General features: G+C 56.5%; 2 protein-coding genes across 2 annotated transcripts; one reads left to right on the top strand and one right to left on the bottom strand.

Annotated features, from left to right (window-relative positions):
- Positions 1-380: 380 nt before the first annotated feature.
- EXOSC6 (exosome component 6) lies at positions 381-1,677 on the top strand. The gene has a single exon (XM_080828140.1). It carries the CDS (start codon positions 407-409, stop codon positions 1,223-1,225), a length of 819 nt encoding a protein of 272 aa, XP_080684266.1. The 5' UTR covers positions 381-406; the 3' UTR covers positions 1,226-1,677.
- A 996-nt stretch (positions 1,678-2,673) lies between these two features.
- LOC308357911 (uncharacterized protein) lies at positions 2,674-16,226 on the bottom strand (the record flags this gene model as incomplete). Its single annotated transcript, XM_080827789.1, has 9 exons — positions 2,674-3,386; positions 4,256-4,398; positions 4,732-4,881; positions 5,028-5,173; positions 5,250-5,303; positions 8,420-8,498; positions 8,602-8,740; positions 14,528-14,694; positions 16,199-16,226. 9 exons carry the CDS (start codon positions 16,224-16,226, stop codon positions 3,348-3,350), a joined length of 945 nt encoding a protein of 314 aa, XP_080683915.1. The 3' UTR covers positions 2,674-3,347.
- Between the last annotated feature and the right edge of the window lie 819 nt (positions 16,227-17,045).

Here is a 17,045-nt window from a genome sequence, read left to right as displayed (position 1 = left end):
GCCAGTCCTCTTGGGGAAGTCCTAGGGAAACACGTAGGAGATAGTCACACAAACAAGTGCAAAATAAAAACAATCACAACCTTCACAAGTGAAAGGACGAAGACGTACACCCTGGGATTGCTCGGGCCTAAGATGCTAGAGGTCAGCCAGGCCGGACCGAGTCCCACTCCTGCAGGCCTGCCCAGGCTGTCTATCCATTTATCCATCCACATCCCGGGGTCCTTGAAGCGGCCTCGGGGATCGGCTGCGCTCGGGGGGTCTCCCTCCGGGACGGCAGGGGGCGGTGCGGCGCCGGACGCCGCTATCCCGACAGACCTCGCGCGGGCGCGCGGCTTTAAGCGGGCGGAAGAACCCGCGCGAGAGGCCGGGACGGCGGGCGGAAGCGGCTCCCACGCCAGGCGCAGCCATGCCCGGGGACCACCGCCGCATTCGCGGGCCCGAGGAGTCGCAGCCGCCGCAGCTGTACGCGGCCGACGAGGATGAGACGCCCGCCGCCCGCGACCCGACGCGGCTGCGGCCCGTGTACGCGCGCGCCGGGCTGCTGAGCCAGGCTAAGGGCTCGGCCTACCTGGAGGCGGGAGGCACCAAGGTGCTGTGCGCCGTGTCCGGCCCGCGCCAGGCCGAGGGCAGCGAGCGCGGCGGCGGCCCGGCCGGAGCGGGCGGTGAGGCCCCGGCCGCCCTGCGCGGCCGCCTACTCTGCGACTTCCGCCGCGCGCCCTTCGCTGGCCGCCGGCGCCGCGCGCCCCCGGGCGGCGGGGAGGAGCGCGAGCTGGCGCTGGCCCTTCAGGAGGCGCTCGAGCCGGCGGTGCGCCTGGGCCGCTACCCGCGCGCGCAGCTCGAGGTGTCGGCGCTGCTGCTCGAGGACGGCGGCTCGGCGCTGGCCGCCGCGCTCACGGCCGCCGCGCTCGCCCTGGCCGACGCGGGCGTCGAGATGTACGACCTGGTGGTGGGCTGCGGCCTGAGCCGCACGCCGGAGCCGGCGCCCACCTGGCTGCTGGACCCCACGCGACTCGAGGAGGAGCACGCCGCCGCCGGCCTCACCGTGGCGCTCATGCCGGTGCTCAACCAGGTGGCCGGGCTGCTGGGCAGCGGGGAGGGCGGCCCAACCGAGAGCTGGGCCGAGGCACTGCGTCTGGGCCTGGAAGGCTGCCAGCGCCTCTACCCCGTCCTGCAGCAGTGCTTGGTGCGGGCTGCTCGCCGGAGGGGCGCCGCCGCGCCGTCCTGAACCAGAAGCCCGAGCCGCGACGGACGGCGAGGACCTAGCTGCCGCCGCCCTCCGAAGGACCCGTGCCGTCACCTTCCAGACTGAGCGGAGCTGAGAATTCGGAGGGCCAGGGCGGGTCTGAGGAGGCGTGCACAGAACTGATGCACTGGACAGCCGTGTCGGAACGGTTTTTTTTACAGACTGCCGTTAAAGAAACTTTTCTGCTTGAGCTGGTGCGTCCCAGCTACGACCCGGTTGAAGAAACTTGTGAATATGGCCTGACTCCCGAGTTGGAAAGGACTTTTCAGCCGGACTTGCCTGGAAAACGGGCCTTGGAGCTTTTGTCTTGTAAGGGATGGACCCTATGCAGGCCAGCTAGTGACTCCCTTCTGTAGAACTGGTCTGCTCTTGAGAGAATGGACAAGAGGGCTGGGCCTTCTCATTTATATCTGAGCTAAAACAAACTTCTTTGTATCTATTGTGGTTCTTCTCAGTAGTGAATTTAAGGGAGCAAGGCTCTTTTGCGACAAGTAATGGACCCTTGGTATCAGGGCTTGGGACCGCATTGTCATGAATGTGTCCTGTTCCTTAGACCAACATAAGTAGAAGAGACCGGCTGAAACTGAAAGGTGTGGGGGCTGGTCTGGGGAAATGTGCCTTGAAGGAGGAGAACCTGCCCCTTGAGTACCAGAGTTAGCCATTGGTGAGGTGTGACAAGAGTAGGCAGGGTTGTATGGGCCCAGGAGCACTCTGGGTGTTCTCTCCATCCTCTGGTTTGGTGCTGGGCAAGACCACAGCTCGGGGGTGGGTCCCTGGAAGGGGTTTGGTCCTGGGTGGAAGCTAGAGGCCTCCTCCACTACTGGTAAGAAGAGGGGGTCCAAGCTGGCTTTCTTTCCTTTTTTTTTTTTTTTTCCTTTTTTCTCTTTGAGATTTATTAATTTAGAGAAAGTGCGTGAAAGGGGGGCAGGGGTGTGGTGGAAGAGAGAATCCCACAGACTCCATGCTGAGTGCGGAGCCTGATGCAGGGCTTGATCTTAGTGACCTTGAGATCAGGACCTGAGCTATAATCAAGAGTCGGACGGTTAACCGACTGAGCCACCCAGGCGCCCCACCCGGCTGGGTTTATTATTTGGTGTCCCTGATCCAGTCTTGGCTCCTGGGGGAGGGCAGATGAGCTTCTAGGAGATTTGGGAAACCAGATGCAGCCTGGCCATTATTCCATGTGGCAGAGCTGGCCTGAGTGACCACAAGAGTGGGATCTTCCCTGTGTGGCTGCTGAGCCCAGTGGGTTTGTGCCCAGGTCTGAATTGGAAGAAGGCAGGCAACCTGGTTCCCTCTGTGTGCCCTGGCTTAGGAGGAGCTTCTGAACTTGTGTGACTCAGGGGCCTGTTCAGCTTCTCCAGGAAGGCCTGACCTGAGGCAGCCCCAGGACCAGAATGACACTTGGAGACCACACCAAGAAGCCCTGGCCAGGGAAAAGAAACACAAATTTTATTTTTGCCCTTTTGACATAATATTTCCAGAGCCGATCTGAAGTACATAGTGTCACACCAGCAAGAGACAAGATAGAAATAGGACGTAAAAATGATAGCCCTATTCTGAAGGATGGCTTTATAGGGTAGGCGAGGAGTCTGGAACTAGAGGTGGTTATGTGGGGGCACACACTGAGGAACTTAAAGCTCCGTTTCAGACTGGAACGGGGACTGTAGGCACATGAGTTTCCTGGGCACCACTGTGGCTGGCCGCTGCGGGACGCGCCACACTGGGAACTGGCAGGGGGACGGGGAAGAGCAGCCAGCGCAGTACCTGTCATCACCAAGAGCTGACGTGTGCCCAACGGGGGCCTGGGCAGCTGCCCCTTGCAAGACAGCCTCAGCTTCGTGAGTGCAGTGAGCTTGTGCTAGGGAGCTGCAGGCCTCCCTCTCGGCCCCTATCATCTTGGAAACATGACCTCCAAAGCAAAAGCCACCATTAATGGGGGAGGCTTCCTGGCTGGTCTGGCTGAGCCCTGCTTCCACTGTCACTGCGCTCATTCTAGAACGGGTGCCTCTGGCGGCACAGTCACCTTCGGGAGGCCTTCAGGAGTCCACATGAGGCAAGCAAAGGAGCCACCTAGGAAGGAGCCCAGAGGGTTTCCACCCGTCTATTGGCTGCCCTCCAGGTCTGAGGCATGGTTCTTCCCCTGTAGGAAAAACAGAAGCAGGACTCTGGCCGGGAGGGCTGAGAGGCATGGAATGCCTAGGAAATAGAGGCCTGCCTGCTAACCTCTTCCCTCAACCCCATGTCCCTTTCTCGGCAGCGTCGGCAGCTCAGGGCCCCTCCAGATTCCTCCTGAGGCCTGGAAACCCAGAACCACCAAAGTAGCCCCTTCGTGTAGGCCTGGGCAGTGGTAAGGGCCCTCCAGAGCTCAGAGGTCCAGGGGACAGGGCCGGATAGGTGGAAGCAGGAAGGCCCCTCAGCATCCCGGACCTCGCAGAGATGGCCCCAACAAGCATGGGGCTTGGCCTGCTGCAGGGACATCCAATCAGGGAGGAGGACACGGTAAGGCAGGAACATTTGGGCCCTTTAATGCTGCCCAGAGGGCTGTTATCAGATCCAGGATCCGATGGTCTCCTTCCAGGAAGGTCTGAGTACCACAGCTCCCCCGGGGAGCATGGTACCCCGAAAGATGTGGGGACAGGGCAGGGAAAAGGCAGAAATAGGTTTTAACTGGTTCCAGGCCCTCAGACAAGGGGTCTGGGGCCATGAGGCATACCTATGACATGATGTCGTGCTCAAAGCCCGCCTCCCAGCTTCCAGGAGAGGGTGGTACGTCAGGCCACAACCAGCCTCTAGTTCCCTGAGTTCACCCAGCCCGAGTTGAGAGGGGAAAACAAGCAGTACAGGGCCCATCTCCTGGGGGTCGCGTGAGGCACATGTCTCAGGTCTCCCCTCAACCACCCCCATAGGCGCCTGCAAGGACGGACGGGAGTCTCCGCCTTGTTCACAGGGAGGCCACAAGGAGCCAAATGCAAGGAGGGTGAGGATGAGGGGAAGTGCCGAGCCACTCACTGCCTCCTCTGGGCCTGCGCTGTCCTCAAAGCTGTCTGCTTCCGGATGGGCGCTCTGGCCCCTGGGCTTCTGCTGGAGGTCAGAGATTCTGCATGAGGAATCCTTACTGCCTGGGCCCTTGGTTTCTTCACTGTCCTCTGACCCTGTGCAGGGAGAGTCACCAGTTAATGGCCAGGTTTGGAGGCCCCAGCTCATCTCAGGCCCACTTGGTGCCCAGCATTGATCAAGGGTGCCTAGGGCTTGAGAGGACAAGATGGGGAGGGGCTGGGACACTGCTCTGCCTCCAGATAGCTGGAGAGTGGATGGGGGGGGGGGTGGCTCACAGAACCACCTAGAAGTCACAGGCCTTCCAGCCATAAGAACAACCAGCGGGAGTGGGGGAAAGGAGGGCAGGAAGGAGCCCTGCAGAGGGAAAGCCTCAGGGCAGGATCCTGGTGCCCCCGGGATCTGCAGCAGTGCGAAAACCTGGAGCTCACTGGGAATGTGGCCTGGGTCCACAGTTGGTGTTCCACCTGGAAGCTGGTCCCTCTGCTGGTCCATGCATTCCAGATTCTCCAGGAGACGGTCCACCTGGGCTTTGATCTGGCTCAGCTCGCCCCTGATGGAGTGCAGCTCCTCAGTCTGGACTGTTTGGAGAGGGGCCAGAGCTGGTGCCCACTAGGCCTGGAGGGCAGAGGGCTCTGCTGCCTGGGCTCCCCGGCCTGCCCTCACTGCTAAGGTCCGCCCAGCTCTTCCCTAGCCTTGCAGGTGAGGGCGGTCCCCCCTCACTCACGCTTTATTTGCTCTCGGGGCAGGTGGCTCTTTCTGGCGCCCTTGTGGGGACTGAAGCTGCTCTTGACCCCCAAGCCCACCTGGGTCCTCCAGATCTTGACAGGCACACGATTAATGAGCGGAGGGATCCTTTGGTACTCATACACCCTACCGGCACAGGACAGGGAGTCAGGCCACGCAGCGCACCTGTTTACCCAGAGGATGAGGGTTAAGACTCACTGACCTATAGGGGACATCTTCCCTGTACAGCTTGTAGCCCAGGTCATAGTTATTCCTGCTGCAACAGAGACAAATGGAGAAGGGGTCACTCTCCATGGCCAGAGTCCTCGCCGAGACCCCAGTTTAGCTTGAAGAAACTGAGGCATGCAATTTTTCCTTAGAACCCCAGGATTTTTCCATCAAAAGAGCCCTGAGGGACTTAACCAAGGTCATTCTGGGGGACCACAGCTTCCCCATGTCTGGCCTCTGACAAGGGTCACGTTCCACAATTGCCTGCAGCCTTCAGGCCAGCCAGACAGGGGCCCCCCCCCAAAGGTTCCTCTGCCTGCCCCAGGAACAGCTGACGTTCTGGAACTTAAGTCTGGCAAAGGATGAAAGGGAGGAGTGAAGTCAGAACCCAAAGCCAAGGTGGGTGTGTGAGAGCCCTTAATCCTTGCGAGGGGATGGCCAGGATGCAACCCAGCTCTGGCAGGGCCAGCCGGGCAGTTGTAAGGGCTGTGGCCAGGCCACCTTCCTCTTTGCTCTAGGCCTGGGGAGAGAGGAGTTTGGAAGGTCCCAGACTCTCACTGCCTGTGTCTCCGGTGTCCTACATCTCCAGGGAGCGAACTGTTGCCTAGGAGGGGTGGGGAGATGGGTACAAAGGGACAGCTGGGTCGCGGCCTGGGCAGCGGCACTCTGTGGGGACACAGCTGCAGGAGCCCCCAAAGCCTGGAGCCAGAGGCGTGATGGGGGGGAGGGGAGGGGATGTGAGCAGGGGCAGCACAGTTTCTAAAGCAAATTTCGGGTGCTGTGCGCCCACGCCCCCAGCTCAGGCCCAGCCCACGAGAGGCGAGGCCGATAGAGCCACCAGGTCGGAATGGGGGACGTTCAGGGGAACCCTTCCCTTTTATCCTGGTTCCCCCACCCCCCACCCCCAGGCCGGTGGGTGCGAGTTCCGACCACCCCCACCCCTGCTTTCTGGCATCAGGGGGTCTGGAGGGGCGGCCTGGAAGCAGCAGGGATGCTGATTCCGGTGGTGGGAGGCCCGTCTTTGGAGGAAGGAAAGCGTCAGGAGAGGCGCACCCAGCCCCCGGGGGTCGCGATAGGGGCGGGGATCGCCGGTGGGGTGCCGGTAACGGGCAGCCTGGGGTGGGGGCTAGGGCCGACCTGAAGCTGATGCGTCTCAGCTGGGCGCGACTGCTCGGAGAGAATTTTCACTGGTCCGGATCCCCTTAGATTGGCCGGCGGGTCCCCCGACCCGTCCCCCTAGACAGGCCGGAAACCCCCGCGGAGCGCAGAGGCGGAGGCGGCCGCTGCAGACCCTCTGAATCTCTGTGGCAGCGTCTCTGCCAGTGCAGCATTGGTGGTTCAGTGGTAGAATTCTCGCCTGCCACGCGGGAGGCCCGGGTTCGATTCCCGGCCAATGCAGATCATTCTTATTTTCTTTTTATTCCCCCGGCACGCCCCACCCCGCATTTTTTTTTTTTCCTAAAATGACATTTTGGAGTAGCCAGGAATGAATGGTACAGGAATGGTGTGTCACTGACCGCTTAGCACAGACTTGAGAGCTCCCGAGTGGAGACGGGGCAGGATGGGTTTGGGAGTTAGGGGTAGTTGGGAGTTAGACTGCAGGCAGAGGGTCCCCCTGGGCCTGAGGAACGGGGGTCCTGCTTCTCACCCTCACTCCCCCGCACCCCACCCCTCAGCAATCAGCGGGGGCTGAAGCCTGTGCCCTGATCCTGTGGGCTTGCCTCTTCCCCGCCAGGGGGCAGCGCCTGCGCTCAGGGCTACACAGCCGCATCTGGTCCCTGGTCTGGGCTAATTGGTACAGTCCGCAAGTTGGGGCTCCGCACAAAAAGAGAAATAGGGCGCAGCTTTAGAGTGGTGTGGTAGGCAGAGGTCAGGCCCCTTCCAGTGTCCTCAGGGCCAGGGGCAAGGGGAGGAGACTTGGGGCAAGTCTTTGACCACAAAACTTTGCCTTTGGGTTGAAAATTTCCATTTTCAGGCCCAAGTCACACAGCCTGGACTTGACGTGTTCTCACGGGGAGGTCATCCCGCAGTTCAGCGGCCACCAGAACCCCATCCCCACCCTGCCCTTCCTCTGGGCACTATCTCAGGGGCCTGAGCCACAGCCACCACTGCCCACCCACAAAAGGCTTCATCCTCCCTCCTGGAGTGCCCCCGGGAACAGAGCATTACGAAACCCCTAGAGTCTTCCACAAGACACAAGGCAAGCCAACAGAGCGCGTAGGCAGCTCCGTATCACTGAAGAAACGCCAAGTTCAAAAACCGCGCATTACCCAGCACCAGACACCTGCTCATCCGCCCAAAACAAAAGCAGTGGCAAAACCACCCACACTGGCACACTCACAGGGTGACACACACCCCCGGGGGGGTGCTGGCAGGGAGAGATTGGGCCTCATCTATGTCAAGGTCAAGCTGAAGGTGCAGAGACTTCTGGGAGCAGCCCCCAGCCCATCCCTGCCATCTCCTTTCCGGGAAGACGAGGCAAGGCCAAACCCAGAAGGCACAGGGCATTTACACAGCATGGTTCCTAACAGCAAACCCCTGGCCCACAGCCTCTTCCTCCACAAGGTGGGAACCCCGCTCCACCCCCCACCCCACCCGCACTGCTCACAGGAGGGCCAGGAGCTGAGCGAGGCCACCACAGATGCCCAGCTCAGGGACACGCTCGCCTTATGCCGGTGAAAATGGCACGCGGGCTGGCGGAATGTGGGACCTCCTTTCTGAAAATGTTTCAAGAGTTCTTAACATTTTCTTTAGGCTTCCCAGGTTAGGGGCAAGGTTTCATCCAGGCCCTGTTCCCATTTGTGACTTCCCAAACATCTCTAGCTGGAAGAATTCCCCAGGCACCAGGCAGGTGGGACTCCCTGGGGAGGACCCATTCGCCCCGGCTCCAGGTGGGAGAAGGGGTACCCAGCCTCTGTCAGCAGGATGGTGCTGGGTGACATCAGTGACAAAGGCCCTGGGAATGAACGGTGTCATCTCCCTCAGTTTACAGACAAAACCTGAGGCCAAGGGAGAAGAGACTTGCAGGTGCCACAGTGAGTAGACTGAGCCGGCCTCCTGGGGATCTTGTTCCATCTCAGGTGAACCCAGAGCCTCAGATAGGACAGCCACTGGCCTCCTTGCCTCCTTCCCCTGCAGGCTGCAGGCAGCCCTGGACAGACTCACCAAGAGAGGGCTGTGCCCTGATGCCTCTTCTCGCCCTGCTGGGCAGGGCCCGGCCTGGCCTCTCCAGCCATGGCGAAGTCTGAAGAGAGAACAAGAGAGAAGGTCAGAGCCTGAGGAAGGGGGGCTGCATTGAAAGGACCCAAGTGCACACGGGGCCCCACTGGCATCCGGGCTAGCCCTACCCTGCTCCTCCGCCCCGAGACCCTGGGTATCGCTCTGTAAGAGGCCGTGAGGCAGAGCACCGCCCTGGTCAGTGGGCAGCCCCGTCTGACCTCCTTCTACCCCAAACCCACGATAGGAATCAACCCCATTGCCCGTGCCCTGGAATTGGGGGTGGTACCGTCAGAAGGCAGGAGGAAAAATATCCGTGATCTCTGTGTCCTCTGACCAGACACCTAGCCCTGGCAGAGTCAATTCTCAAATGTCCTCCTGCTGCCTGTTTTGCCTGCCTGCTGGTGGCCCCCGCACCCCTGCCTGCGAGATAAGCCCGGGAGGTGGGTGCTGGCTGCAGTGGAGCTGGCCAGTGTGGCTGTGAGTGAGAAGCAAAGCCAGCAGCTGGCCTCGTCTGGGGAATGGACACCCCGCTGCCCTCTATCGGAGGGGGAGGTAAGAGTCCACTGAACCCACGCAGGGGAGGGCTGAGATACCCAGCGAGGCGGCGTCAGTGCACCGTCACAGCAGATTGTCCCGTGTCTGGGCTTCTGTCCTGTGGTGGTCCCCACTTGAGAGAGCAGTGCCGTGCCCATGTGAACCAGGGCTCCAGTTCACTGCGCACCCCATGCGGTGCTCGGGGCCTGGCACTCAGCAGGCGCCCACTGATGTCCGGGGAATATGTAGATGAGAGTCCATTAAATCAATTCAGTTTTTTGTTTGGGGTTTGGATCAGAACCCAGAGTTTCCCTTGTGACTTCAGGGCCTCTCCCTGACCCCAACCCCTTTCTTCCTCAATCTGTGATCATCATCCGTGGTCCACCGTGGCTGCCAAGACGGAAGCGAATGTGAGCCTTCTTCCCCCTTTCTCCAGACTTCATGCCACGTGAGCGCCGAGAGCACTCACTCAGCCCCTGCTTGCTTCCGGGGAGAACAGGAGACTGGCGACAGTGTCCCCGAGGCACTGACGATCCAGACCTAGTGTTTAATTGGATGGAAGTGGGCAGGTTGTCACCTTGGCCTTTCTTTCTCATTTGTGGTCCTGATTCATCCTCTCAAGGACACATCACACAAATGCCCTGTGCACCAAAGCAGATGCCTGCATTTCCATCTTGTCTGGCTTCCTACATCTTTTCCCTTGGCATATCTTTACATCTGTGGTCACTTTCACATTTGCAATATCCAGAGGGGACAGAAAATCACAGCCATGTCTACCCCATAGGGCACAGGCACTTAGAAGTGCCTGCTGTGCCCCAGATAGAAGGCAGAGCATTTAGATAAGCTTTCCACTCTCTTTGGGTTAAACCTCATCTCCTAAAAATGGGAATACCGAGTGAGACGTGATTGCCCAGAAAAGAGAGATTGCAGAAACCTGCACCACTCTCCTGGGGCCTCCATCACAGGACCCAGCTTTGGGTCAAGTGGGAAAAACCACTCAGTGGTCCCCAAATTGCCAGTTATGGGCTAATGATAACAAGGGTGCTAGTGGAATATCTGGGAAGTTCACCATCAATGGCAAACCTTGTCCGCATGTGTAATAGGCATCTTCCTGGGCACCTGCCACCTGCAGCCCAGAGCATATAAGCCTGGGGGCATGGCTTGGCCCCACCCCCACTCAGGGGCTGTATTAGTCAAGATTCTCCAGAGAAACAGAACCAATAGGTGGCATATACAGAAAGAGATTTATCATAAGGAATTGGCTGACAAGTCTCAAGAGCTTTAGTCAGCAAACTAGAGACCCACGAGAGCCAGTGGCATAGTTCCAGTCCAAAGACCAGCAGGTCTGAGACCTAGGAAGAGTCAAAGTTTCAGTTCAAGTCTGAAGGCAGGAAAAAAAAAACAACAACAAAAACAAAAATGGGTGTCCCAACTCAATGGCAGTCAGACATGAAAAGTTCCCTCTTACTCTGGGGAAGATAAACCTTTCTGTTCTAGGCAAGCCTTCAACTGATTAGATGAGACCCACCCACACTGGGGAGAGCAATCTGCTTTACTTAGTCCGCCCCTTCAAATGTTGATCTCATCCAAAAACACTTTCACAGACTCACTCCAAATAATGTTTGACCAAGTCTCTGGCTGACCACCTTGTGGCTGACATTGAAACATAATATTAACTATTACAGGGACCGAGCACCAGAAAAAGGTGAGGTTTTTGCTCCATATTTATCTCTCACAAAGGGACACCCCCTCTTGCACCCCCAGGCTTTGAGTGCCTGATTCATGGAACACAGGCAGGATAGTTCATGCATAGGTGTCATAATGAGTGACAGCAGATGATACAAGGACAGGGGACATCAGCAGTCAGGTGGGAAGAAAGCAGAAGACAGAAACAGACCAAGTGGATGGAAGGACTAGAATCAGGACAAAGGAGAGAAGCAGAAGGGAGTGGACATCCTGGACAGCTGGTCTCCAGAGTTCCCCAAGCTGACTCCCAGATGTGTCCATCCTAAATTCATCAAATGGATGCAAAGTAGTTCCCCGATTTTCATAGAGCCCCCAGGAAGAAAGGAAAGAAATATCACAACCAGCCGCCAGAAATGATTGCATTCCAACCATCTGCCGGCCATCGTGCTTTCACAGGCATCATCTCAGCCCTCACGGCAGCCTTGCAGGGCGGATGCGGTTAGTACCCCCATCTGACTGACAGGATCCGGTGGAGAGTAAGATGAGAGGAGTCGTGGGATCTCAGTCCCTGCCTTGCAGCCACTACCGTGTTCTAAGAAGTTCCAGAGGACTCCTTGAAGGTCCCCAATGGGATGAGCTGGAGGCAGGCTCTGGTTCTGTGAGCACCTCCAGGCTGCGATGTCTTGACCCCAGACTGCTCCATGAACCCCTCCACCCAAGGGGGGCGAGGACCCTGGTGAGGGCTTGGGTTGTCAAGGACAGCGCTGCAGGCTGGGGTCCTGGCTGTACCCAGTGGCTTCTTACAGTGGACACAAGTCATTCTTTTGGCGGCTCCACATCTGAGCCTACTTCCTGCGTTTCAGGTGTCTCCTAGCTTGTAGACAGAAACTGCCTCTAGGGAAAGAAACTGAAAATGCCCCTTTCTGCCTCCCTTTCCTGGCCTTCCTTGCCCCTAGTGTCTGGGCCCATATGGTGGCCCCTGTCATCAGACCCAGAGGGCTGACTTTGAATTTGAGCCCATCTCAGCAGGTGGCAGCGGGAGCAGCTACTCTCCAGCTCCATCCTGCCTTGGTGACACTGACTGTGACGTCTGCGCCCGGCAGAGGGAGTGAGGTGTCTTCCAGACCTGATCCTCTGAGCTTTCCAAGAGCTCCTGGGAACTAACCAGTCTCTTTGGCAAATTCCTTTCCTGCGTAGAGTTGCCAGAGTTCGTTTCTGTTGCTTAAAGCAAGGATCTTGATTGAATCAAATTGGACTGGGCATGGGAAGGAGCGAGAAGCCCAGAGGGAAACGGTGTTGATCGAAGGCTGGGAAGTGGCCAGAGGATGGTGAAAATCCAGCTGGTATTAAGGCACAGGATGATGGCAGCCCATGGCATGCCACAGTGAGACACTTGATCCCGCAGTCCCCCAGAACAAAGTGCCCCTCAAAGGAAAGGCTTTGGTGATCTGGCGGCTCCTGACAGAGGAGAGTATAAGGATTACTCCGAAGTCAGGGGCTGTTGTTCAGAGGGTGGTGCTAATAGCACCACACAGCTTGAAGGAAAGAAAGACAAGCTCAGGGGTGCCTGGGGGCTCAGTCAGTTAAGCGTCTGCCTTTGGGTCAGGTCATGGTCCCGGGGTCCTGGGATTGAGCCTAGGGCTGGGGTCCCTATTCAGCGGGCTCCCTGCTGGGTGGGGAGCCTGCTTGTCCCTCTTCCTCTGCCTGTGTGTGTGCATGCTCTGCTCTTTCTCTCTCTCTCTGTCAAATAAAATTTTTTTTTTAAAAAGGAAGAAAGAGAAAGAAAGAAAAAGAAGAAAGAAAGAAAGAGAGAAAGGCAAGCTCAGAGCCCAAATTCTCTGCTCAAGGCATGGTTAGAAAACCAGGGAATTTTTATATCTTGCACCTACAAGAAGGAGTGAGTGAGAAAACAGCTTGATCAATGGCTAGAAAATGGCGCCATCGGGTGGCCTCATACCCTTGCCTGGTCTCTAACTGAGAAGGAATGGAGAGTGCAGGGCAGAGGCCATCAGAGTGGGCCTCTTCGGGAAGATGGAAGACTTAGGCGCCCCCTACAAACACACGCTCCCCGACGACGGAGCCTCTCTGGTCGGCAGCAGCCGCCTCGCGGTCATTCTGAACATCCTGGAAGCAGCAACTTGTTGGCTACTTGCCAAAACCATACCCCTTCCCTGGGCGTGTGTGTCGCTGGGGTTTCTTACCCTCCCTCGGGGTTAGTGTGCTGCGGGGCAGAGGGGCGGCCGGCAGCTAGCGTTTCTTTAAACAATAGAGCCCCGAATGACCTTGAGGTGACCTTCCCCATCAGCCCTTGTTTTCTCTGGACCAAAAATAACAAGTCAGGCCCCAGGGGCCTGATGACTGCAAATCCAAAAGGAGGACATTGAATCGCCAAAAGAACCAAGAGGTTTTGCTAATTTTTTTCCTCTTTATTTAATTGACAGAGAGACACAGCAAGAGAGGGAACACAAGCAGGGGGAGTGAGGGAGGGAGAAGCAGGCTTCCCACAGAGCGGGAGCCTGATGCGGGCTAGTCCCAGGACTCTGGGACGAGCCGAAGGCAGACACTTAACGACTGAGCCACCCAGACACCCTGAGACTTTGCTTATTTATATTGGCCACAATTTGGCAAAGTGATCAGGGGAGGGTGTCCGAGACCAGAGGCCTGGGGAGGGAAGGGTGTGAGACGGGGTTTATTGTACTGATACTTAGAATTCCGCAGGGCCAGTGTGAGTAGCTGGGATAGTTCTTTTGTTTTTGTTTGTTTTCGAGATTTTATTTATTTAATTTGACAGAGAGAGACACAGCGAGAGAGGGAACATGAGCAGAGGGAGTAGGAGAGGGAGAAGCAGGCCTCCCACCGAGCAGGGAGCCCGATGTGGGACTCGATCCCAGACCCTGGGATCACGGTCTGAGCCGAAGGCAGACGCTTAACTGACTGAGCCACCCAGACACCCCAGCTGGGATGGTTTTAATTGTTTGCTCTGATGACTGCTTGAAACCTGGTCTTCATTGTGGCTAGATAACCTTTGCTAATAGCGAAGAAGAAAAATGAGCTTAAGACTTACTGAGCATTTACTAGCCACCAGGCTTTAGACTTATTTCACAAATTAGTTAGCAAATGAGGCTTAGATGGTGTTCGGTGGATGAAGGAATAGACAAAATGAGGGCATGAGCTCAGCTGAGCTGACGTTCATCCGTGTTTACCGGTCTCAGGCTCTGGTCCAGACACATTAGTGTACCAACTCAATGAATTATCCTCATTTTTTTTTAATTTAAAAAAGTTTATGTATTTATTTGAGAGAGAGAGAGAGCACACAAGCATGCTGGAGTGGGAGACGGGGCAAAGCGAGAGACAGAAGCATACTCCCCGCTGAGTAGGGAACTCTGACATGGGGCTCGATCCCAGGACCCTGAGGTCATGACCTGAGCCAAAGGTATATGCTTAACCCAGTGAGCCACCCAGGTGCCCCTATTATCCTCATTTTATAGGAGAAGTACACGAGGTAGAGAGATGTATTACGGAGACCTGGGACCCAGGGGTTTCCCACCAGGTGGGACGGGGACTGTTCTAAGACCCAGACAGCTCCAGGCAGACGGGCTGTGTGTGTGTGTGTGTGTGTGTGTGTGTGTGTGTGTGTGTGTTAAGTAATTTGCCCAAGGGAATGCAGTAAGTGGCGGAGCCTGTCCTGATGTTCAGGTGGTCTCAATTGTGTCTCAATTTAGGCTCAAACTCTCCACCTCTGCCCGTGGTTCTCGAGTCTGAAGAGCCGGCGTCTGAAGTAGCTGGAGATCTTCCTAAAAAAAAAAAAAAACCCAGCCCTGGCCTCACCCTCACCATTCCGTCCGTTGGGGGCGGCTGAGAATTTGCTTCTCCACCAAGTTCACTGGTGACGCCGGTGCTGCCGAGCTGCGGACTGATATGGACAATCTCTCCATTCTCCACCTCGCCTCCGGATGAGAAGGCTGGGCTTGACTTTTCAGGTAGGACCTGGTCACCACCACCTGTGCTCACAAACCCCGAGGTGGCACAGAGAAACGCATGGGTGAGGGAAAGGCCTCTGGGCCAGGCGGGCCACCAGGGGAGGCTGCTTCTGGGTGGGAAGCTGGTGCCCTGGCTCTGGAGGGCCGGGCTGGGGTTGCCACAGATGTGCTTCCAGGGCCTGGCAGCAGTGGTGTAAGTGTCTACCTGGCCTGACTTTGCAGCAGAATTTGGGGCCTGGGTCTCTGACTCTCTCCAGGATTTTGGGACCAGGTCTTTTTTTAAAATTAAGGTGAAATTCATATAACATGAAGGTAACCCATTTGGGGCATCAAGTCCAATCACCATGTTGTGAGACTGATGAAGTTCTAGAACCTAGGTCAGGTTCGGTGGAGTGAGGTTCGGAGCCGACGGCTAAGAAAGAATTCTTAAGACGTCTCTGGTGCAAAAAGGTGGTTTATTAAAGCACGGGGACAGGACCCGTGGGCAGGCAGAGATGCAGCTGCCCCGGGGATGTGAGGAGTGGTTGGTTACATACACAGGAGTTAGGTAGGTGAGGACAAAGGGGGTGTTCAGAAGGGCTCTCAGGGTAAAGAAGACTGTCAGGATATTGAAGTCCTTGTTACTATCCAGCCAAGGCCGCTTTCCCTCTAATGAGGCACTGACATAAAGACAATTGGGAGTCTCCTGGTGGAATGTCGCATTCCTGCTATCAAGCGTCCTTGTTAGTGAGATTTAGGTTTAGAAGCAATTTAACTTTATTTACTTATCCTTCTACCTCAGCCTCCTTCAGTTTTTATGGAGGGGAGGGTGATGTTAGGGCTTGAGGAACTGAGTTATGTGCCTCTGGAAATTGGGCTATTGATAAGGTAACTTCTTTGTCGTAAATCTCAAGGACATTTGTAAACCAAGGGAGACTCCTGCCTTGCAGGATTGTGATCTCTGCAAGTTAACTATTTGTTTCTCATTTATGGCAGTCAGGGGTGCCTGGGGAATGTCACCTATAGTACCGAGGGGAGGGGAGCGGGTGGAGAGGGGGCGCAAGGTGCCAGCTTTTGCTTTGTCCTCAGCCAGCCTCCTGCTCCCTCATCAAGACCACCACTGCTAAGTTCCAAAACGTTTTGGTTCCAAAATAAAGCCCAGACCCATGGAGCGGTTACTCCCCATTCTCCTGTCGCCCCTGGCAACCCCCAGTATGTGCTTTGCTTCTGTGGGTTTATCCATTCTGAGTATTTCATCGGAATGGAGTTGTATGGTACGTGAACCCCCGTGACTAGCGTCTTTCACTTAAAATAGCATTTTCAAGCTTCATCTGCCTCGTAGCCTGTATCTGTTCTTCATTCCTTTTAATGGCTGAATCACGTTCTGCCTTTTTGCTGGTTTCCACCTTTTTGCTGTTGGCAGTGATGCTGCTGTGAACTTTGTGTGGAAGGATTTGAGTACTTGTTCGCGGTTCTCTTGGGTACAGACCTAGGAGCGGAGTTGCTGGGTCAAATAGTAGCTGCTCTGAACTTTTCGAGGACTCACCAAACTGTTTTCCAGAGTGGCTGCCCATTTCCTGCTCCCACCAGCAGCCTGTAAGGGCTCCAACTGGTCCAAGGCCTCGTCAAAATTGTATTGTCTGTTTCTTTGGTAACAGCTGTCCTAATGGGTGTTTAGATGTGAATTTAGATGTGAATTTCCTAACGACTAGGGATGTTGTGCTTGCTGGCCATTTGGATAGCTTCTTTGGAGAGCAGTGGATTCACATTCTTTGCTCATTTTTAAGTCATGTCTTTTTGATTAATTCCTTTTCTGCTATGATGAGTCAAAGCTGAGTTTCTATGTTTCTCCTGGTTGCAACCACAGTAAAAATTGTGGCTGCTACGCGTGTCCCCATCCATGGTCCAGACCACACTCCCACCTCCAACCAGCAAAGCGACTCCACAGTGTGCACACGGGGCCGGGGTGCTTTCCAGACCCTAATGACAGCCCCTCCCAGCCTTCATCTGCCCACACGGCCTCTCTCACCACTGCACGGAGCGGAAGGAGAAGGGGCCATGACACACCCCAGCTCAGATAATCACAAAGAAAGCAGGAGGAACACGCAGGAGCAGGCGTGGGGACCATAGGGGAGGATGTGAGCAGGAGCACAAAGCCCGTGGTGAGAGGAGCTGGAGCAGGAAGTCAGGGTGCAGACAGAGCTTCCCAATCTGCACCCCTCAGGGGCTAAGACCAGAAAACTTCCAGAAGGTGGTCTGGGTCATGCGGGTGAGCAGGGAAGGGACTGGGGTGGGTAGCGGGCAGCCAGCAGTGAGGCCTCTCAGGCGCCCTCTGGTCTTCCTGACATCATCCTGGGTCGGCCGAATTCCCCTTCAAAACAAGCAGTCACAAG

Source organism: Martes martes (assembly GCF_963455335.1).
Source record: "Martes martes genome assembly, chromosome: 17".
NCBI lineage: Eukaryota > Metazoa > Chordata > Mammalia > Carnivora > Mustelidae > Martes > Martes martes.
The sequence above is the reverse complement of the archived record's forward strand: the minus strand, read 5'-3'. Positions and strand labels throughout refer to the sequence as shown.